The sequence below is a fragment of the Panthera pardus genome, unplaced genomic scaffold (genome assembly GCF_024362965.1).
Source record: "Panthera pardus isolate Hobbes unplaced genomic scaffold, ASM2436296v1 HiC_scaffold_12, whole genome shotgun sequence".
NCBI lineage: Eukaryota > Metazoa > Chordata > Mammalia > Carnivora > Felidae > Panthera > Panthera pardus.
Window position 1 is genome coordinate 4,743,409 of NW_026526677.1, and position 23,137 is coordinate 4,766,545.

Sequence of the window (23,137 nt, forward strand, 5' to 3'; positions counted from 1 at the left end):
GGACTTGAAATCTTAGGAACTTGCTGAGACTTGCTTTATGGCCTGAATAGGATTTCTCTTGGCATAAATATCTCACATGCACCGGACAGTAGGGCCTCTGGTGCTGCTGCCGCCTGAGGTGCCTTGCACACGTCCGGCGGGGCCGCGCTGACGGTGGTCTGTGTCTCTGATTTCTGCCTGTGGTCAACTACTGACAGAGGAGTGTAGACGCGTGTGATGGTAACCACAGTTTGTCTGCTTCTCTTTGCCGCTTCACCAGTTTCTGCCCCACATATTCTGAAGCTCTGTTAACAGGTGTGTAGGCATTTAGAATCGTTACGATCTCCTGAAGACCTGACCCCTTATGACCTTTTCTTTATGCTTTTCCTCTGAAATCCGCTTTACTATTAAATATGTAGGGGCGCCTGGGTGGCTCAGTCGGTCAGGCGTCCGACTTCAGCTCAGGTCATGATCTCAAAGTCCGCGAGTTCGAGCCCCGTGTCGGGCCCTGTGCTGGCAGCTCAGAGCCTGGAGCCTGCTTCGGATTCTGTGTCTCCCTCTCCCTCTGTCCCTCCCCCGCTCATGCTCTGTCTCTCTCACTCTCAAAAATGAATAAATGTTAAAAAAAATTTTTCTTTAAAATATGCAGACCCTCTTTTTTTTCCAGCCTGTTTGTGTCTTTATATTTATTTCTCAGATGCAGCATATGTTAGACCTTATTTTTTTATCCGATCTGAAATCCCTTCATTTTAACTAGGGTTATGAGATCATATGTTTAATAGCATTTAACGAATCCTGATACGGTTGCCTAGGTTTAATATTATCACACTGTTATTAGTTTTCTGTGGGTCTCAGTTGCCTTTATTGTTTTGTTCTCTTGTTAGGTATTTTTTATGATTTAATTTCCTTTGTTGGCTTATTAACTATAACTCTGTTTTTATTGCTTAGTGGCTGCTTCAGGGTTTACGATATATAACCATAACTTGCCAGTCTACTCTCAAGTGATACCACAGCCTAAAACTAGAAACCCAGATGTCCATTATCAGGTACATGGATAAACACAGCCACCCATTCGGTGGGTCGTACATCCATTTAATGGAACACTTCTCAACCGTAAAACAGAATGAGCTGTTGACACATCACCCAACATGAATGACTCTCACAATAGTTATGCCGAGTGGAAGAAGCAACATAAATTATATAATGTGCAATGTGACTTACACAAAACTCTAGAAAACACAAATTATTCTAAAGGAACAAAAAGCAGATGGGGGAAGGCAATAGAAAAGGGCAGGAGGAAACTTCTGCGGGTGATGGATAAGTTCATGATCTTGATTGAGATGACAGTGTCATGGATGTATTCGTATGTCCAAACTTGGTACACTGTATGATTTAAATAAACAAGTTTCTGTACGTCAATTACCCCTCAACAGAGCTGTTAATACAAAGTTGCCTTTTCTCATCATCCTGTGCTCCCTCTGGGTATCAACTGTCCTGTCCTCTAGGATGCTACCTTCACCGCCACACTCGATTCTCTACGCTCTCTACAGAGGGTGCCCCGCTGGGATGCGACTGCTCCAAGGTGTGAGGACGGTCTGCCGTCACAAGGTGAACGGTAGTAGGCAATGGCCATTCAGTGAATTCACTCAACACGAGGCCCAGAATTTCATAGTGAGATGGTGACAGACAAGTTTGGGGCTTTATCTTAAGAACAAAACAAATAAACAAAAACAAAGTCACCATGAAGATCTCTGTCTTTGCTTCCTGGTCCTGGAGCTGCAGCTACCTGGTCATTACAAAGTAACAAGGCAACACGCAGACGGTGACAGAGCGGGCATGAGAAAAGCCGCTAGGTTTAATGACCTTACACAGCTGTGGATTAGGAGACAGATACACCGTCGCTGTGTTTAAGCGGCAGGTGGTCTTCCGTAACCCGAAGCAGTACGCTTCCTTAGAGACACGACAGCTGCCGGTGCGCGCGGAGAGAGGGCAGGGATGCCGGTGCACACTCTACCCAGCAAGAGGAAGAAACGGCCAGTGGGGCAGGGGCGGGAGGGGTTGTACTTTTCACCGTACGTTCTGTTGTCTTCGAATTGTCCGCCAGGTGGACACATTACTTCTTAAAAACACATGAAACAAACAGGAGAGTTCCGCTGCTATCCTCCCGACTACGAGGATATTGGCGATGGCGACTCGGATAACAAGAACTCCGTGTTCTCGTGCCGGAGCGACAAACAAATTAGACGGGAAAAAACCCAACTGGACTGACCCCAAAGGGCCCCCACTGGCAGGATCCCGTCTCCCCAAGCTAGACTACCTTGTCGAGACAGCTTTTCCCGCCCCCGGGGAAACCTTCAGTCTTCCGGAGGCAACCACACAGAACTCCGCTTCCGCGGACGTTAGTGGTGAGGGGGCATCGACCCGGAGCGCCGTTCGCTACGTTCCCCGGCACTGCCTCCCGTTCAGAAGAGGCCGCGCCGCGCCGCTTCTCGAACTACGTCTAAACGCTCCCTGCGGGGCACCTGGGTGGCGCAGTCGGTTAAGCGTCCAACTTCAGCCAGGTCACGATCTCGCGGTCCGTGAGTTCGAGCCCCGCGTCAGGCTCTGGGCTGATGGCTCAGAGCCTGGAGCCTGTTTCCGATTCTGTGTCTCCCTCTCTCTCTGCCCCTCCCCCGTTCATGCTCTGTCTCTCTCTGTCCCAAAAATAAATAAAAAACGTTGGAAAAAAAAAAAAAATTTAATAAAAAAAAATAAATAAACGCTCCCTGCATTTTCCAGTTCAGCACCTTGACTCGTCCGCACTCCTGTCACACTGGACACGGGCAGACTGGCACCACCTCGCGTCAGCTGACAAGGGCATTTCTGACCACGACAGAAGCGCCGGTCTCTAGGTCACGTACATGCATCTGCCGAGGATCCGACGTGCGTCTCCCAACCACCCCCGACTCTCCGCCTGGGGATCACGGCCACCGTAACAAACCCCTCACCTGGACCGTCTCTGGGATTCCGGAGCGAACGCGATGTGCTTTTCCTCCCAGATGTCTTCCTCATCGGAGCCGCCATCGTCAAACTGCTGGATTCTCTCCTTACAACACGCTTCAAACAAGGCGATATTTCCCTAAATAAAAGCGAGAGAGTGAAAAATAACAAAACAAACTTAAAAATCAAGTTATTTTCTCCACGAGTTACCAACGCAAACTTCCTTTAAAAAACAGCGTCTGTCACGCACACCAAAACGAAACGTAACGGCAGCCAACGCCAGCTTCTGCGGAACCGCAGAAAGCTCCCCCTCCAAAGGCTCGATTCAAAACTGGCCCACAGAAGCCTACACGGTCTTGCTGGGCTCCCCTCACCCGGAGAAGCGCCGCGTTCCCTCCAAGAGCCTCCCTGCACCCCCCCCCCCCCCCCCCCCCCCGAGATGCAGTCCCAGATCCGCCCTGACAACAAAGCAACCCGCGTTTCCTCCGCTTTTACCAGCTAAGCAGCAGTGACGGTAACAGCAACAGCCCAGTCAGGACCTTCAACCTCATCACATCAGCCAATAAGCCGGCGGTCCCTCGTGTTAATCAACATAAAAATCAGGACCGTGCCCACTCAAATGACACCAATCCCGCATCATTTGCCGACAGGGCCGACTCGGTGTCTGAGCCGTGCCTGGGGATGACAAGGCCCTGATCTAGCCCAAGTTTCTCTCCCGGTGACATACATCTGGAATAAAAGGCATCTGGCTCGAGTCAAAATGCACCCTCTGAACTCTAGACTGTAATCGCAAGTGACCCGGTTTTAGCAGCCCTGTCACATCTTAAACCAGGGTTGCAAACTCACATCCCCACAGGAACCACGCAGGTGACACGGCTGGGTGAAGGAATACCAGCCCAAGATGAAGGGTCCTGGGGCGCGGAGGGTCCCAGCGCACGCGGCACCCACGCACAGGCTCGGACAAACCCCAGGCCCCACTGTCCACCTCTCGTATACCGTGTTGCTAAGGAGAAGAAACATTTAATACTTACGCTTTCATTTGTATTGAGAGTAAAGTTGATGTCTGATACTCGATCGAAAGAAACACTGTAAACAAAATGTAAGTACAGGAGTAGTTAATTGCCTACAGGCGGGACAGAAACATTATTTACGACATTTTCCGAATTTAAAATAGTTACCCTATCATTCAAATCTCCACAGGTAAAACTAAAGCAAAAACCTACTTGCATTAGATGATGCCTCTTCCCTTGGTACTAAGAAAGGATGGAAAGGCAGGGGTGGATGCCTTGTGAGACAGAATGAACACACCCTCGAAGCCTTTCCATAAAAGATCTTTAACATCCACGGCAACAACCATGGTTCCACGGGCCATACTTACATAACCAAGAAAAAGGTTATTTGGAAAAAAGAAACAGTCAAAACAGGTACCCCCAAAAAGTACCCAAGGGCTGTCAGCTCTCAGACACTAATCTTTCTCCCGGGATGGCCAAATTCATACACAGAGTAGACACCCCCCAAATCCTAACGTATGGCATGATCGGCAGGAAGGTAGGGGTGAAAGAACTCATAGCCTGTGAAACATAATTTCTTGAGGAAGTAAGATTCTTATTATTTTGGAGAAAGAGGGTGAGCAGGGGAGGGGCAGAGGGGCGGAATCTTAAGCAGGCTCATGGCCAGCTTGGAGCCCGAGGCGGCGCTCCATCTCGGGACTGTGAAATCATCATCTGGGCTGAAATTAAGAGTCGGACCCTTAACCGACTGAGCCACCCAGGGGCCCTAAAGTCAGTATAATTCTTAAAAGATCTGTTCTAATCAACCATTACTCCAAGCACCCAATATACATTTTAAAGGGACTGGATTCCCAACAGGTAACATTTACTGAGCGCGGAGACGGGCGAGCGCCGAGATGCCGCGTGGGGAGCCCGTGGGCTCTGGTGCGAGCGCTTCTGCGGTACAGACACAACCACCAGGGGGCAGTCCTTGCTCATGTTGCATCCGAATGAGCTGACGCTTAGGGCAGCTGGCGGCCTTGAACTCTTGCTCTGTTTACAGGGAAGCCCCTGTCCGCTGCGCTAACACAGCGTGCTGTATGGTACAGCTGGACCGTGCGCCGGGGGCCTTCGGCTCCTCACACGCCACAAACTGCAGCTCGGGACAGAAGACGGCTCTGCCGGCTGCGTCACTGAACCACGAGCACCTAACTGCTAGCGACGAGCCACCCGGACGCCGGGTACTGACGAGCGTCATCAGGCAGTGCCCCGTGACAGAGGCCGTTTGGTCGTCACCTCTGTTCTCGATGAGCTATGACCCTCCCCGTAAGTACTTTACTTACGAACACCTCTCCCTTCCCCGGGCCAGACGCTAGACCCTTTGCTTTCATTCCCGTGGATCGCCCACACATCTGTCACTCACTGGTTTGGTGGTACCAATACTTCCCACTCCCGTGCCCCCCGCTTCCCTCGCCCGCACGAGCGCTCCGCCTGCCCGGCTCTTACGGGACACCCGGCCGGCCTCGTGGTGAGCGGGCCGGGGAGGACACACGTGGGGAGCCCCTGCTGGGAGGCCACCGGGCCCACTCCCACCCGCCAACTACAGCAGGGACTCACCACCCTGGGGGCCGCTACCTGGCACAGCCGTCGGCGGGGTGGGGGAGGGGGGCGCGGGCAGAGCAGCGACCAGAGCTCGTGAGCAAAGCTCAGTATACACAGCGACAAGCCCCTGTGAGAAAGAGCCCCACGGCCCTCAGCCCCCCCCCGCCCCCCCACCCCCGGCTGCTTCAGGGCCCGACAGGCTGGGACCGCAGGGGCACCTCGTGGGGGCAGGCGCATCCCAACCCGTGAACGCGCCCAAGTCCCCGGAACCCCGGAGAACCGCGTCTCAGAAAAAACAGGAGCGCACGAGACGGGGGACAGGAAGATATACTCACTTGCCAATGTCATCTTGATCCGCAAACTTCTCATCGTTGAAGCCAAACTGGTCAATAAAATTGGACGTCATTTGTTGCATCTGATAATCAGAAAAGGCCTGGCAGCCCCAGGGCCAGTGACAGTGATACAATGATTCTAATGACATTCTACACACTATCTGCCCACCTGTGTTCCAGAAACCATCTTATTTACATAGCCTTAGGGCTTAAGAAGTTGGTGTGTTTTTCTAAAAACAATCAAATAATTTCAGACACAATTTACCCAAAAAAGGACACGTTTGGAATTCGAATGCACATGTCACTGCAAGAGATGTTAATGACCACTCTGTCCTCTACTGTAAATTATCTTTAGAGAGAGGTCTGGGTTAAGTCCGGTTCGAAGAGGTGATCAAGTGACACGTGACAGTCTGAAATTATAAGATGTATCAATCACCTCTGCACACAACCAACCTTAACCTAAGATCCAGGAAGTGGTGACCCACCGCCCTCCCTCCGCCCCTCCCCCTCCCCCACCCCCTCCCCCTCCCCCACCCCCCCACTACAGTAACACGGCACCAGGGGAAAACACGACCAGTAATCAAATCTGCCAGCCTACAACACACAACGTTCGGGGACACTTCGTTCTCTTTAAAAAAAAGACTTCGGTCTCAGAGGCCGGGAAGAGTATCAAAGTAGCTTCTATCCTACCTACCTCAGAGAGAGGATAAAGTCTTAACACTGACCCGACACCGGTCTGAAAAGCTACAACTGCAAGATCCACAGGGGAGCCCATTCTGTCTCCTACATTCTAGAGAGCACCAGGCTCACTTGGGTTTTCTTAGGTGGTAACGGGGGAAGGTTAAAATGGACTTCACAAGAATGCTGAGCTTCTGATTTAAAACAACAAGGAGGCCCAGCAGAACAAGAGAAAGCGGCGAAGGTGTCCCATGTTCTGAAGCAGGAGTAAAGGACAACGAAGACAGCAAGTGGCACCCCGCACGCCACCCCGAACCAGGCACGGAGGCTGACGAAGAACAGTGTGTGTGCCGCCTTGTGGACTTGCTCTGGACAGACGGGAAAGCTCTCGCCTGCAGGTGGGCCCACACACACGGGGCAGGAGCGACAGCCGGGAGCTGAACCACAGGCATCTCACCAGAAGCCACTTGCTGGGGAGGGAGGCGGCTACCACTGCCTGAAACCCAATTCTCCCCGGTTCTCCTTTTGAGCAGCGCCCGGAGGTTCCGCCCCGCGGACACCTGCTGCGGAAATGCCTCTTCTGCTCCCTCCTGATCACTCATGCGGGTGGCAGGGAATTATGGCATGGATAATCCAAATCGAAGGTGATTAAAAAATAAACCTTATATTTGGCTTTGGAAGGCAACTTTTCCTCAGGTCCGAAAAAAGCGGTTATCTAGTTTGCTGAGAACCTGAAACTTCACTTTTCTCTAACTTGAGAGAGCCCTCCCCCCGCCCCCCCGTGCTCACTCACGCCCTTCCATGCTGTCCCCTTTCCTGCCCATGGAGGTGACACTATGTGACACGGGGCGGGGGGCCAGCCTCACGGGGGCGCATTTGGTAAGGTGCGCCAGGGCTGAGTGAGTCGCGGGTGCACGCAGAAGGGCAGAGACAAGTTCTGGAAGGCCGGGCTGAGCTTGGACAGGGGAATGGAAAATAGGACACGCAGCCCTCACACCCGTTAAGCCCAAAAGAAAGAAACGGGTTCTGCTGAATCGCGCCCTCGTGTTGTCGAAGGTAAAATGGGACGTGTGGTGCTTTCAAAGATGTAAAGAATCATGAAGTCATTCTTCCAAGCAGGCGGCAGAAGCCGGGCTCTGAGTTTATTTACAGATTACAGACTTGGCCACACAAGGGAGAAGGTCCCTCCCCAGTTGGTCTGTTTCTTTTTTCTCCCTTTAACTTTTTTGTGCCTTTGGACTTTGGACTATGAAGTTTGGGGTTCCTAAAACCGAAAAGTGTTCCTTTAAATGCTTCACAGAGAGCACGCAGACACTGAATGTATTACAAGTGTACGTATGTGAATACACGTGCATAGGTACACACAGATATACGTGTGTCCACCCATATATGCGTCGTCCGTCTGTCTCCCTGTCCATTCGTTCATGTCCCTAGGGAGACACATATAGCCACTGACGGACACAAGTAACCTCTATGCAGTAACTTAGGGGAAAAAGGAAACAAACCTCCCTGGTCCTCATTAGTTCTAAGTCTATTACAGCTTCTATGAAGATGCAAATTCGCAAAGAACTTCCAAGTTTCAGACACGATGTTTACTAATAAAGCTACTAATGTGTACTAAACCCACCTAAGTGAAAACTGTTACTGTATTCTACTTAAAGTCACCTAAAAAGTGCTTTGGACTTGGAGAAATCCAAGTCTGGGAAGCACCGTACGGCTGTGTCATTACTGAGAACTTAATTATTAAAAAACAAAAAAACAAAACACAAACCCCACACTGCCTACAACTGTCATCCCGGCCAAAGCCGGGGACCGTTCAAGTCACTGAGAAGGGAGTCGACCGCTTTATTAAGCAGATCTCTTTGGAGGCGCCGCTGGAGTGACGGGAAGTCCCCGCCTTGCCTCCTCTCCCCGCCGCCGCCCCGCACGGGCCTGGGAGCGGGAGGCGCCCGCCAGGTCTCCGGAGCCCGTCTGCGGCCCTCAGCCCCAGGTCTCCAGACACAGCAGGGAGAGGACCTCCTCACACTCCACACCTCTGTCAGAGTCAGAGGGACTTCGAGTCAAACACTAGAGGCTGGGAAATCAGAAGGGCCAGGAGGCACAGCCAGACCGCCGGCATCCACAAGACGCTGTGAATTCACGAAACTTACTGTGAAGCATCCCCTGAGCCAGACATGGCCCACAGGTGAGGGACACGGTCAAGGGACCTTATTAAATGACCTGCCCTAAGCTCTCTATACTCAGGACTTTACATCAACATGAAACCTCACTTTAAACGTGAATGAGAAACTGAAACTAATATATATAAACTAATATGCTATCATGGAGACCCGCATAAAATTCTTAAATTAATCTATACTGGTGGTCTCAAATTAAAAAAAAAATAGTCTGGAACATATTTCTTACTTTCAAAATGATCCAGCTGATTTGTCACTCAAGCATGCAAAGAAGTGTTTACTAGAAGCTTGTCCGCCAGAGAAGAATTATTTTTCCTACTTTTAGAGGGTTCCGTGAAGTGGATAAAAGCCACAGGAACGGGAGCCTGTGGAGAGCTTTGTCAGGAAGGCGGTTTTGTGTCTGGGATTGCCTCATGTGCACATCAGCAGTCAGTCAAACCAAAAAGACGTCAGAAAACGTCCTCCCCAGAACAGCCATGGAATCAGATTTCACGAGAAGGAGACCCACTTTCCGGATACCTAACGGTAACAAGCACCCCCTAAGATTAAATCAGCTGCCTCAAGTTCCGAGGGCATCGGCTTATCTACACATAGGTCGAGGGCATTCTCTTTCTTAAAGCGATTCCCCAACAGGTTCGGAAGCACCTTGATAATTTACACTTTGTACCACAGAGCTTCGCTGCAGGGGTGAGCAATGCGTAGCGCTGGAGTTCACATCAGGCTGAGTGGCCGGTTTCAGGACTCTCCAGATGCTTCCGTAGGGGCAGAGAGGCTACTGCCAGGCCGGAGAACTCGGGGGTCAAGGAAGAAGGGCCTGTAGGCCCCAGGGCTCACAGTGGGCCAGGTGGGCACCCTGGGTGCACCGGCAAGGCACGAGGGTGGCGGCGAGGGGCTGCTGTCTCTACAAGAAGGCCCCTGCTGCTCAACAGCACCCCCTGTGGGCTGGCCGCCCCTGCCCCTAACCCCGGGAGGCTGGCTTCCGAAGGGCAGGAGCGTTAAGAATCAACGGAGAAGCCAGCCTAGCGCTGAAAACCCACTCCAGACCTGTCCTGTAAATGTGAATGTGAACCTGACTTAGTAACCGCCCCGACCACAGCAGGACAGCCTACTGGGAGGCCCAAACACGGGGTCGGCAGAGCCACAAGCAGCCTCATCCTGGCCCTGGGAAAAGATGAGGCTTAAAGGCTAAGAAAAAAGAAACCAAGCGAACATTCAGTGCCGGGTAGGAAGGGGGCTATGTCAACCTCCCCCCCCCCCCCGGCCACCAAAGCAACTCGGTGCCAAGATGGGGTCCTGGCACCATCTGTCCGTCTGAGGAGCTGGTGCCTTGAAAGAGGGGCTTGTGCCGTTAGCTCCCACATCGGGTACGCGCCTGGTATCCAGTCAAGGTAGCGAAACCACCGGCCGCCTCTCCAAGAACCACCGCTGGGCGAGGGATAGATCCGGGCATGTCACTTTTAGACCCCGTCTTCTCCCCCACAAAGGGCAGAAGCAGCTGATAAATGGACAGTATTGGGGACAGGAGGGTGGGGTGGCAAGGAATTGCTGCAACTGAAACTTTCACTAGAAAAGACCGTAAGGACACACGAAGAGTGTGATTCTCACCCACAGGTCGCTACTACGGGATCTTTTAAGCAACCACACAGCCGGTGCACAGGTCTGCGTAACACGTATGTCTGAGGCACTCGCTGAACCATTCGGTTTGCTCAAGTCTGAAAATTCACCCAATTCCGCTTTGTCGTGACCAGGGGTGAAACATTCCCTGGAAACATAATCAGTACAAACCTTCCTCTCACATACCTGAAACTTCCGATCTTTAATGCTTTTGCCTAACTAGTAAGTAACCCCAAATCATATCCTAGTGCATAATCTGCCTCCAAAGGGGACTCATAGGTGGCAACTAGATTAAGCATTTAAAATAAAAACAAAAAGCAAAGCTTTAGGCATGACTCACTTGCTGCAAAGAAGAATCCTGTGAGAAACCCGTTTCTTTAAAGTCAATTTCATCATCACTGGATGAATGAATATGGCAGGTTGTAACCTATATGCATAAAAATGTAAAACACTATTTAACAGAGAAAAGTTTTGGACATTCGTATCAGCATTTTTATGGAAAAATCACATTTAGTTTTTCTCTCAATGTGTAACAACAGCAAGCACAAAAATAAGTTAACAGTTAAGTTATAAAATCCACCCCAATCATCCAAAAGCCCATTTCACTCAACCAGATGGTCAGGTCACCTGCCCTTCTGCTGCCCACTTGTGTTCTCGCTCTCCTTCCTAGTATCGCCAGAAACCAGGGAAGAGGGGAGTTACTCCATTTAAGTGATTTTAATAATCATCTCCAATTAAATGTTTACAAAGGGCAGGTGGAAGGAACGGCTCAGGTGAAGTATAAAAACAACTCGTATGTGCCACGCTCAGAGAGTGAAAATACCACGCCCAGGGGTTACTCATGGGCCCCCGGGAAGGTCAGGTTTAGATAGGAGCACTTTTACTTCTCGCGTCCCCTGTCCACTCTGAGAAGAACATTGTCCGTAAACCCTAGAGTGGACTTTGAACCACTAGAACACCCTGCTTATAAAAAGACCCCAAATCTTCTGTCCCTTAAAACATAGTCCCTGCCCTCAAAACTTACAACCAACTCAAACAAAACACGAACATGAACTGCTCACCAATTCATGGTGATTTTTATTCATTCATAAATGACACACGGCATTGAGGGGACGTACTAACAATTAGAAATGAAAATACACAAGTGACTAAGCACGAGTAACAGTGACTGCTGCATAGCCAGTAATAAATGTGAACAGTCTGTAAAATCCTAAAACGAGCAGTGTACTTCTGAGGGTAACTTACACTGTGTTTCCTGAGTTACTCACCCTGTACTTTCCACAGAAGCATAACCGGCAGAGGGCACGGTCATCGGGGGAAGACGTGAGCGGCCGCGACCTGCTAACCCTTGACACTGTGTCTAAGAGCCTGAACGGAGCTACACAAAGTGGCCTGGTTTGTTCCGTGATGTTCCAACACTGGACCAAGAAACCCGAAGGAGGCTCCCACAGGTCTGCGTGTGGTATGGCTTATGAAACGCAATACGTCACCGCTCGAATAAAATCAATCTCTTTTCTCTTCGACCATCTCTGGCAACGATGCTGAGCCAAGCGAACTGCCCCAATGAATCCCCCGCCCCCTTCTCCCTGAGGGAGAGGTGGGTGTGCACACTCGGAATCTGAAACTGGCCGGATGAGGTCAAAGGCAGGATCTGGGAGCAACGAAGGGAGTGTGCCGGGGTCAATCGCAGCTCCCGCGAGTTAGTGGGAAAGTCGTGCAGATGGGGCCCGAACGCGGGAGGGGGGGAGGCGGGATCCTGCTCGGTCACGGCAGCCGGCGGCACGGGAGGCCCGGCCACTGTGGCGGGTCCAGAGGAGACCCGGGCTGCTGGGCGGCAAGCTAGCGCGAGAATCCTATTATGTTTTAGGGGGCGCCCCCCCAGGATAGGGTGCAGGATTAGAAGACAAGCCAAAGAGCAAGCCGGGTCAACTAGACAAGAGAGAACAAAAAAAGACCTGGCCACCCCTGGCGGGTCTCATCCGAGTTCAAGCAGGATTCAACGTTTCCTCATTCACAGTGTTACCTTTCGCTACAAAACGCATCGGTTCGTTGACGAAAGGTGAGCAAGAAATCCGTTTCTGTTGAGCAACTACCACGTGCCGGACGCAGTAGTGACCCCTTTTACGTACCCTCTGTCACTTGTCTCCTCAAAGCAATTCCGGGAGGTAATCTTTTCTCCAAAAAGAAGTTTTGCCAAGTTATTAACAACACGATGCACGCACGCCTTTGTGTTTATGTACGGAAAGATGTGGTGACTCTGATTCTACCCACATCCTAGCTGGCCTGAAACTGTTACCGATAAAATGGGCTACAAAGATGGCTGAACGCACCCCAGCCCCGGCGGGGAGGGGACCCGCTGCCTGGAATCCCACCTAGTCCATCACACAGCTAGATGCCGCCACCTGAGCCCCTGGCCCGAGCCCCCGGCACGCCCCCTCCGAGGTGTCTCCATCTCAGCAGATGCCACTCGTCGCCTCCTCATTCCTCAGCTCAAATCTCGGCCTTCTGGTTTCTTCTCTCTCACACGAATCTACTCACCCCACTGTCAAAACACAACCTACGAGACCGTCGCTTCTCACCAGGCCGATCAGCTCTCTCTGGTGCAAGCTGCCTCCGCCTCTCGCCCCGGACAACGCCGTACCTGGGGGCTGACGGGTCTCCCTGCCGCCACCTGCCCCACCGCAGTCTGTTCTCAACCCGAGAGCCGTAACGCTCTTTTACAACGTACGTTAAGCTATGTCACCTTTAGATGCCATACCGAACAGCTTCTCATCTCACTAAGATATAACCAGGGTCCGAGTGGACTAAAGCAGGAGAGCTGGCCTTGGACCTCATGCCCGCTCTCTCCCTCCGGATGCCGGGCCAGCTTCCGCACGAGCTCTGCCCCCCTCACGCCTCTGCACAAAGGTACCTCTCGGAGAGGTCTGCACACCTGCCCCAGACAAACCCCTGGCTCCCTGCCCTGGAGTTTACCCGTTTCCACCCAGGCAGGGATCTTTGCCAGTCGAGTTTACGACAAGAGCCTCAGTGCATGGCACACAGTAGCCGCTCAAATGTTTATTAAATTAACGAATACCAACACATTATGAGAATGTACGGGGAACACAGTCATAACTTTTTAAAAAGTAACAAGTACGTACGAACACTCTGACCAAGCCAGAAGTGTTCTAAATATAGTCTTGACGCTTCAGCGGAAAAAAGCTTTTGAGATGTCGTTCCCTTCTTTCATAGTAAAATTTTAGTTTCGTTAACTGTTGCTACAGGAAAAAGCCAAGTGTTTTTGGCGCCTTGGCCGGTCAGCTTGCTAAATGCTAAGGAGGATCATGGGCACGGCTGGCATGTTAACCCAGGTGACGTGTGGAAATCACAGACAAGATCTCCCCCCTTGCTACCCTGGGGCCCTGCTGGGGACCCCCCGGCACCCCCATGCCCCGGGGCGGGTGAGACACACGGCGGTTCCGCCCCACGCTGCTGGGCCTCTGGGCCAACGCACGGGCACACGTGTGCCTTATTCTGCACAACCTCCCTGAGCGAGCTCATGAGTGGCGGGAAGGACACGCCAATACTCGAGACAACACCTTCTCCCCCACACATAGGAGGCAGAGAACGAAGCAAACGCAACCTTCCAGAGTCCGTGTCGACACCTCCTACGTTACCTAACTTTACCAAGACTTGACCAGTTCTTACCAACAGACCCACGGAGAGGTCTCTGGTAAGTAACACACCAAATTTCATTCATAACAAAACTCCCAACATAAACACAGAAGCAATCTACGAGTCTACTGTGCATATACTTCGGTGTGATGGGCCAAAAGATTAAAGTACTTCACAGACCTCAGAGACAGCGTAGTTAGAAAGCCGCCCAGGAGCGGGAGGAGCTCGGGGCTGGCACGGCTTTTCCTACAGGAGTGAGCAGGACCTCAGCCCACAGCCAGCGGCACAGGGAAGCGTTTGGTGTGCTAATCAACGAATCCTCGCTGTGACTAGGAAAATAAGAACAGGCCAGGGCAATACAACAATATTTTAACCCAAGCATCAGGTGTGAACTGCGGATGGGCTGAAGTCCTAGGAAACACCTAAAATGATTCCCAGGGAGACATCTGAGCCATGGTAAAACCAACTAAGTCAAGGCATCAAGACAGCGTCTCTAATCTAATCTATCGATCTGGGGGAGCGGACAGGGAATAAGCCATCTATTATTAGTCAACTGCCTATTTTAGAATGAACGTGTCTGAGATGCCTCTACTTAGACCTTGTACTGTGTTACATGGGCAAGTGAGCACTCTTTCTGCAGGACATTTTCCCAAGGGCAAGACCCACTGCGTTTACCAAGCTGGGTTTATGATAATGTGCCCTGGAACATGGTACCCAACCCTCCTAGGATACAACCTGAAGCTTTCTGGGCGCAAACACGGAGAGCCCAGAGGCCGCAGGAAGTCTCGCCGGTGGCCTAGAATGCACAGGCACCCTTAGGAACCGGGAACCTACATATCCCTAAAATGACTACAGAGCAAAATTCCCCACTGAAAGGACTTAAAACTGAAGGGAGGTGGTATTTAAGTCCTGGGCACGTGGGATCAAGGAACTGAAGAGGTCTTGAGACATCAGCCCGAAAGTTCTCAAGGACAACAGACAACAAAATTACAGAGTGGGGCTAAATCAACACGGGATATGAGCGACATCAACAAGGCTCTAGAAGTCTCACCGCTTTTGGCCAAAGAGAACTAAGCTGCTATTAGTGACAGATGGGCCCAGGATAACCTTCCCTTCCACCCAGGTGTAAAGTCCGGACGTCAGAGGTGTCTGACCCAAAAGGGCTGTACGTGAATTCTGCCCTGCTTGTATACGCCCCTTCACGTAGACACACAGAACATTTACACGGAGTCACAGCCCAGGTTACTGACAGTACCATGCAAAGCAGCTGAGTGCTGTCTGAACTGCAACGAAGGCTGTCTTTATACAGAACTGCTCACACGAGAAATGTTTCAATTACCAAAGACAAAGAACATGTTTTAAAAACCGCTGATAACAGCAAGTTTTACTGGACACTTTTGAAGTCTACAACCCTTTGAAGGAACACCTTTAAAGAAGTCTCCCAAAGTCACAATTAATATTCCTAAACATTCCTTTATAAATAAGAAGTACGACAACACCCCTTCAAGGAGACCACACTGCCCGCAACCTTAACAAAGAATCGAGATGGGGCTTCTACTAAATTAAATGGTTCAATTTAACAGTGCCAGAGAACAATTTCAGCCTACAATAAAACCTTGATTATCCACAATTTTAAGCAATGTGATTGGGGAAGAAAGCAATCAATCCACCGTAGGTGGTTATGCTCATCAAAAATTACTTAAGTCTTCCTTGATGACTCAGGGCTGTCAAAGTGGATGTCAGTCTCTCTGCTGGGCTATGACGCACTGAGACACTGAGGCCATCGGACGTATTTTAATTAAATGGCCTCACACAGCTCCCCTTAGTGATCTCTTAACTTCACAATCTTCCAACTCCTACTGATTCTATCATTATACCCATCCTTAACAAGCCATTACCCAACCAATCTGTGAAGAGTCTGGAAAAAGATAACCAAATTTGTTAGACAATCTACCAAATAGAAGGCAACAGCCCTTTGGGAGAGTAACACAGGATGACCTGGTGACCGCTCTGTAGCTGCCACTTCTGTTTCTGCTCTGAGCCCTTCTGTTTCCCTCCTGTTTCTAAACTCTGCTGTGAACTGATAAGGCTGTCAGGGACCTGACCGCCTAACAGCCAAGGCGTTAGTGTGTATTAGAAGCAGCTGCTGAATTTCAAACATAGAATTAAATGCCCGACACATCTACTTCTGTGTAGAGTTAAGGCCACCACCTCAATTATCAGCTGGCATGTGCTTACAAAAGGAAATGCTTTCCTTATCTTTAAAACCAAAAGCAATACTTACCTTCAATCTCAATGCATTAAAAAAACAAAGAATACATTCCAAAGTCCAATATAATTTTTAAAAATATTATCAATGCCATTATTCCCTGGCTAATGGTTCTAATGTGTTAGTTCCAAAGTCATCTACAAAATTCTCCCCCGCCCCACAGTGGGAATAATCTAAAAAGAGGGTAAACTCAACTCAGTAATATTAGAAAATATCCAAAGGCTTCCTGAGGCTTCTAACCACCCTGGCTTATCTGAGGCAGAAGGCAACACCCCCGACAGAGAAGGCTGGCTAGCAGCGGTTCTGTTGAGGCACTGAGGGAAATGGGGGTGGGGGTGGGGGACGTAGAGGTCAGTGTCCTCTCTGTACCCTCTGGTCACCGCAGGCAGGAATTGGGAACTGACGAGACAAGTTGTCACGAATATGGCGAACACTGACCTCTCTTCCTTGGTAAAGAAACATGAACTTATCCTTGGCCCCAAATTACCGAGACAAACGAAAGATCTTTCTTTCATCTCTTTCTGAGCAAGTGGGCAAAGGCCGAGAGCACTGGAGTCACAGAAACGTGACCCGGTAAAACCTACTAGATCTACCGTGTTCCTCTTGTTAGTTTCTCCCAAGGAGCTTGCGCAGAACGCCTCCCATCGCTCCCTGACTGTATCTGGAAGACCTTTGGAGAGAGAAAGAAAGAGGCATGGTCACTCCAGGGGCCTCAAACACAGACGCACAAAACAAACAGGAAACAGGGGGTGCACCACCCGCTCGGCTCCTCGAAGGCAGATGTGCCCCGTCATCTGAGCACCCGCCTCTTGGAGAAACAGAGTTATAAGGCCTTGTGGCCTGGACGTCAGTAATTTCAGGAACCAGAGCCACCCCCCCCCCCCAAAAGGTCTCTGCTTGATGCCAAGGGTGCTACGCAGCTCTGTGAATTTAACAAGTTTTAAAAATGGCGAACACTGAATCTGGAAAGCGTGTGCCCAGTGCACTTCAGAGAGAACAGTGGGTCTTTTAAGGCAGGAGGAAAAATCATCTGTTTCCACGTCGTTCAAGGTTAGGAAATGCTGTAGCACAAGCTCCCGCACACCCGTCAGATACGGTGATGGCTCCTGGAGCCTGGTTCGGCTGCTCAAATTATTCCAACACAGTGTTTCCTAAATGCTTGTGCCCATAGGCCACCATGGCAACACAGACGCAGAAGTGAGACTCCACCTTCTAGAGGAATTTTAAAGAAAAGGGCACACAAATACTTTTTCCGAGAAAAGGGAACTACGGCTATAATCTCGGAACCCTGACTAGAGCTGTCCTCTGACACTTCCGGTTCCAACAGATGTGTGTGTGCCCCTCACACACCCCATGGTGAGCAGCTCCGGGAAAACAAAGACTGAGCCACAGGACGTAATCACGCCCATGGCCACCTCTCCAGGTGAGCACACAACCTGGGACGGCCCCGCTTGGACCTGTCTCAGGGAGCAAAATTACAGGGGGGCAAAGCCCCAAATGATCCCACGGCCTAGAACAGCTCTTTCAGTGCATGTTCGACAGGGAACAGCCTCTTGAACACAGACCTTCTTAAAAGACAAACCGGATAGACTGGGAAACAATTTCTAGTGTTCAGCAAGTTGAGTTTGGATGAATTCAGAACTACAGGGGTTGGAGATTTTCACACTCCTGGAGTTAAGTCGCAGGACCAGTCCAAGCCCCAGAGTCCACAGAGCTCCTGGGCCCTCGGTGTAGAGGGGACGGACTCTTGGCCTGGGCGCCAGTGTAAAAGGCACCTGCAGCTTCTTGCCAGTAACCTCGCCTGGTAAATTTCAATGCTGGTACAGAAAGCATCTTTTAGAGTCCACTAGCCTTCCTCTTAGGAGGAGAGACGGAAAACATGTGGATGAATGCTGCAATACCCCAGCTGAAGGAACTCAATCCACAGGCTACATACACAGGGGCCTTCAGAAGTAAATAAAAAGAGCGATCCCAGCTCGTGACGTAGCGGCTGGCGATGGGACGCCAGACTTGGTGGATATGGTGAGCAGGCTCCCTGAGAGCGAGAGCGGGTGCCTTGGCCGGGCTGCCAGTACTCACTCAAAGGACTGCAGAAATAAGGAGGGACACAGAGCAAGGAACTACACTCTTCAAACAACTTCACTCAGATCTCCGGATAATTTGCGCAATATAAAAGAACTCCACAGACTGCCATTAAAAACATTACGAAGGTTTCCAATTTACCCTTAAATCCTTCCTCCAATCCAACAAAAGTGTAATTAAAATTCCAAAAGCCACTTACCTTTGATAAGCTGCTGTACTAATGCACTGTTGGGGCCCTTGTCAGTGCTGTGCACGATACAGTTAGCTATCCTTGTCAGGTGTCCCATGTAGCCGTGCCGTCTGCCTCCCTCGGCCCTGACAAGGGGGAGAGGACAAATCTTCAGACTCCCGACCGGAGGGAGTCGTGAGACAGCCTGGTAAGCACAGCGGGTTGGAGTGATCATTCTAAAAACGGAGGCCCTGAGCTGGGGATGGACGGTCACCAGGTCAGGCCAGGGTGGGGAGGGGCAGAGGCGGTCCGCTCAAGGATCACACGTGGCCACACTCATCAAGGTCCGTTCAATATACAAACCAATCATTAACCTTCGATAATCTTAAAAAAAAAAAAAAAAAAAAAAAAAAAGCCCAAACATTCACTGACACCTAACATTTCTGTGACTTGGCTTCGGATCTTTCTGTGAACAGACTTTAAAAAGGCCGAAAGCACCTAAGGTGACAATCCTGCTGCTTCGTTTTCTGAGACATCACGTCTCCACCGCGTCTACTAACAGACATAATCGTCTACCAATGGCATTTCTCAGGTCAAAAGAGCAGCCGATCTTAAGGATCCGGCCGAGGCGAGGGGCGCTCAGCTGGTCTCGGGCCCACATGGCACCTGGAACACGGGCACAGAAACCACTCCCCGTTGCTCTCCCCCATTTAGGGCCTACCCTTCCTAACCAGGACCCATCTTTACCAAATCCATCCATGTAGATACACTTGTCACATCGCTGTGATTTCTCTGCCTGTTTACAAAGGGTCAGGACTTAGATTTTTGCTTACAGGGAGGATCTTTCAGGGGCCACTAAAAAAGCCATACTTGCTTGAAGGCTTTTCTGAGAAAGAGGGTATCTGCTAAGAATCTTAAAGGGTCTGCAAACAGCTAAGGGTCAGAAGACACAGAGTTGATCTCAAGTGAGTTGTTAAGAGCCTCTTCTGGCTTCACAATAAGATCCCGAGACCCCGGTGTTCCTCACAGGCAGCTTCCCGGTCAGACCCTGGGCGGTGCTCCCACGAGCTCCCGAGGGAGCTCAAATGCCGACCCGCCAGGGTTTTGCTCCAAGGCTCCTGATGTTCTTTCGGCTTCTGGGGCAAGGAAACGTTAGGAAAGCTCGTTCCGGAACGCCCAAGGTGGGGGGACTACGACAGTCAAGCCTCTGAAGGATGGCACTTAGGGGACACAGAGCATACCAGACACCTTTGCACTGGCGACGAAGAGGCAGAGAACAAGGGAGGTTGGGGAGGGCTCTAAGCTGCTAACGTGGGGCCAAACACAGACCCAGAGAGGCTGATCTGGCCAGACACAGCACCCCCACAGGAGCTCCGTGTGGAAGAATGGACCCGAGGCCCACCGAGACGAGCCTCGGACTAAATGCAGGTTTTCCAGAGTCCAGTCACAGCTCTATCAGTGCCAGTGAGCACTTCCGGAAACACCAAACCTGACAAAATAAAGCTGACACCTCCCTTTAGTTCCTAGCTCTCCCAGAGGCCGCAAGAGGAGTCTGAGCAGAGACACAGAGCAAGAAACCTCCCGGCGCGGGCTCAAGCACGGAGGCGCATGGGACGGCCTTCTGGGCCGCTGGAAATGCTCCGTGCCTTGAGTGCAGCGCTCCCGCACCCGCACGCGTTCGTCAGAGCTCCTAGAAATGCACGCCCTGAAAGGATGGAGTCCCACCTTACAAGAATTACACCTCAATGCACCTGACTTAAAAGCAAACGAGGGGCGCCTGGGTGGCGCAGTCGGTTAAGCGTCCGACTTCAGCCAGGTCACGATCTCGCGGTCCGTGAGTTCGAGCCCCGAGTCGGGCTCTGGGCTGATGGCTCGGAGCCTGGAGCCTGTTTCCGATTCCGTGTCTCCCTCTCTCTCTGCCCCTCCCCCGTTCATGCTCTGTCTCTCTCTGTCCCAAAAATAAATTAAAAAAAAAAAAAAAAAAAAAAAGTTGAAAAAAAAAAAGCAAACGCAAGAAGTGGCCCCGAGAGCGTCTTCCACGCACGCCCCGCCCCCGGCCTCCTGTGAGATGGCGTCAAAGCCCCCAGGGCCCGAGGGAGGAAGCGGGGCGTGCGGCAAAGCGCCTGACGCGTGTCAGCCACCACTTCAGGTGATCGTGCCCGTCGGCTAACGGAGATTTTCTGAACACAAATCGCCAGGGCAGTCGCCGTCCCCTCTTCGGTCAGGAAGTGCCCTTCTCCGCGGCGAGAACACGGGGTGACCTGAACTTGAAGCATCATCAGGGAGGCCTTGACTTGAGGACTCTTTTTCTTTCCTACTGTCAGGAAAACAGCTATTCAAAAAGGTCCCGGAAGTTTCAAAGGCAGCTAACCCCTGGGTTCCCCTCAAGAGAGCTACAAAGACAGGGGGGATCTAGAAATAAACGGCTACAATGAAAGAATCTGGAGAGAACCATTTGTAACTGGAAGCTGGTCTGTACCTCGTAGTTACTCTCACTGTTCTCTCAGGCAAGGGAGGGTGTTTTCTTCAAGTTAAAAATCAGACAGAATTCCTCTCAGAAAACGGCTTACTTACTGTTTCTTCTCATTCATTTCCCAGGCATCAAGTATTCGTTCTATTAACTGACATTTTTGAAAAAGCTGAATAAAAAGGAATATTCCAGTTAACATTTATGTAAATAATGTCAAAGCATCAAAGTTCTAGACCGAAACAGAACTCTACTCAAATAGAACAGTGACATGTTATCACCCAGCAAGCTGTGAATTACCGGCTAACTCATCTGCAACGTGGGAACAGATTCACGCAAGGCCCTCAGAACAAACGCTACGGGGATCGGGACGGGAGCCACGCCTCCAGCACCGTAGCTGCTGGGGAACAGCGGCACTGCGGGTGCCGCTCCACTGAGCAGCTGACCTAAAGCAAAGCCAGGTTTCACGAGCCATGAAAACTGGCTAATAAATTCAAAAGAATAAGGAAGATTACACCCTGGCAAAAATCTCTCAGAATCCGCAGCAATCCCTGTGCTTTCGAAGCCCGGGCCACGCTCGCTTCCGCACCCGCTGCCATCGCTGTCGGGATGCGCGACGCAGTTGCACCCAAGGTCACGGCCTTTCCCTTCGACTTGGTTGAGCCAGCTTCTCCCAAGTCCCCGGTTTGCGAGTAACCCAGCGTGAGCTAGAAAACTCCGCACAACCACGGAACTTCAGAGCAAGAAGAAATCTGAAGACTGACTTAGTAAAATCACCTCGTAGTTAACGAAGGAAACAGGGCCACAGAAACGTTTCGCTCGTTACTGCACGCAGCCCACTCCTGCCAACCTTCACTCGTGTATTTAGCCTACAAATTAAAACTGGCAAGCCGGGGTGCCTGTGTGGCTCAGTCCGTCGACTCCTGATTTTGGCTCAGGTCATGATCTCACGGTTCAAGAGATTGAGCCCCGAGTCAGGCTCGGCGTTGGCAGCATAGAGCCTGCTTGGGATTCTCTCCCTCCCCATTCTCTCTGCCCCTTCCCTGCTTGCACACTCTCTCAAAACAAGTAAGCACACTTAAAAAATTTAAAACTGGTAAGCCAAACAACTGGCTAAACGCTTTCTGCAGACTTTAAAACAAGAGAGTTAACCATCTGGACTCTGAAATTACCTCCCTGCCCTTCGACTGACCCACTTCACACTTATCAGGAGCAGCAGAAAAGAAACACCAGTAAGCTTACGTGTTTCAGTAACAAATTGTCACCGGCGGAGTCTTGGTCGGTAATGGTGTTATTCTCTGTATTTTCAAAAGGACTTGCAAGAATCAGTGCAATACAAATCTCCACTTGTGTATGTAAAAAGTTATTCCATGTATATTTGAAGAACATGTCCTACAAAAAAGAAAAAGCCACGCTTGCTTTTATTCGGCCGCCTCAATGGTGAAAGCCACTACTCTAACACACTTCCCAAAGAGTGATTTAATAAAGTGGAAATGATATGTTCTTAGTTCAACAGGACTATTTAAAAGGAAAACAAGTTTACTTTAACGGGGGCTTGAAATGCCACTACGGAGACTGAAGAGCATGATACCTGCTCATTCAACATGCCAGCAATTGCATGGAATCTAGTAGAAAACAACAGTAAGCTTCTGAAAGAGAAAATCTTTTTACATTTTCAAGGCAACTAACACAGGCATTAAGTTCAGTAAGCGTCCACTAATTTTTAAAGAAATGTTTAAGAATTTTATTTTGAGTCAACAAACCTGTACTGATGGCTTTTGTGCAGGGCACAGTGCTAGAGGCCATACAGGAGACAGGGACAGACAAAAAGATGGTCTCCAATCTCAGGGTGCTCACACCTTAACAAAGAATAAGCACTCAGGCATTTGAAACTCATGGAACTATTAGCGAATGGAGTAAAACAAGAGAGGTCTGGGAAGCAGTGACGTGTGGACCTCCAGAAAGCACATGGGTTTCCCAGATTGCTCGAAAAGTTGATAGGATCACAAAAAGGAAAGACAATTCCTACAAACACAAAATGCATCGTGTATACATATATTCAGGACATGCTTCGAGTCTGGTTACCTCAACTCAAAACCAGGTAACGATTAATGACCCATTTAGGAGTTTCATCAAATTTGCTGTC

The 23,137-nt window shown here is 50.4% G+C and overlaps 1 protein-coding gene across 23 annotated transcripts in view; it reads right to left on the reverse strand.

Annotated features, from left to right (window-relative positions):
* PPP6R3 (protein phosphatase 6 regulatory subunit 3) overlaps positions 1 to 23,137 on the reverse strand; it is a 138,156-nt gene that overhangs the window by 15,067 nt on the left and 99,952 nt on the right. For 7 of the 23 annotated variants that reach the window (XM_019415221.2, XM_019415220.2, XM_019415232.2 and 4 more), the window contains 8 exons: positions 22,234 to 22,383; positions 21,099 to 21,163; positions 18,555 to 18,670; positions 16,858 to 16,943; positions 10,691 to 10,777; positions 5,885 to 5,982; positions 3,990 to 4,044; positions 2,967 to 3,097 (listed from right to left, as the gene is read on the reverse strand). In XM_019415221.2, the coding sequence (XP_019270766.1) occupies positions 2,967 to 3,097; positions 3,990 to 4,044; positions 5,885 to 5,982; positions 10,691 to 10,777; positions 16,858 to 16,943; positions 18,555 to 18,670; positions 21,099 to 21,163; positions 22,234 to 22,383 (788 nt within the window). The remainder of the gene's footprint in view (positions 1 to 2,966; positions 3,098 to 3,989; positions 4,045 to 5,884; positions 5,983 to 10,690; positions 10,778 to 16,857; positions 16,944 to 18,554; positions 18,671 to 21,098; positions 21,164 to 22,233; positions 22,384 to 23,137) is intronic. The other 16 variants (XM_019415223.2, XM_053899358.1, XM_053899357.1 and 13 more) reach the window with 5 other exon arrangements.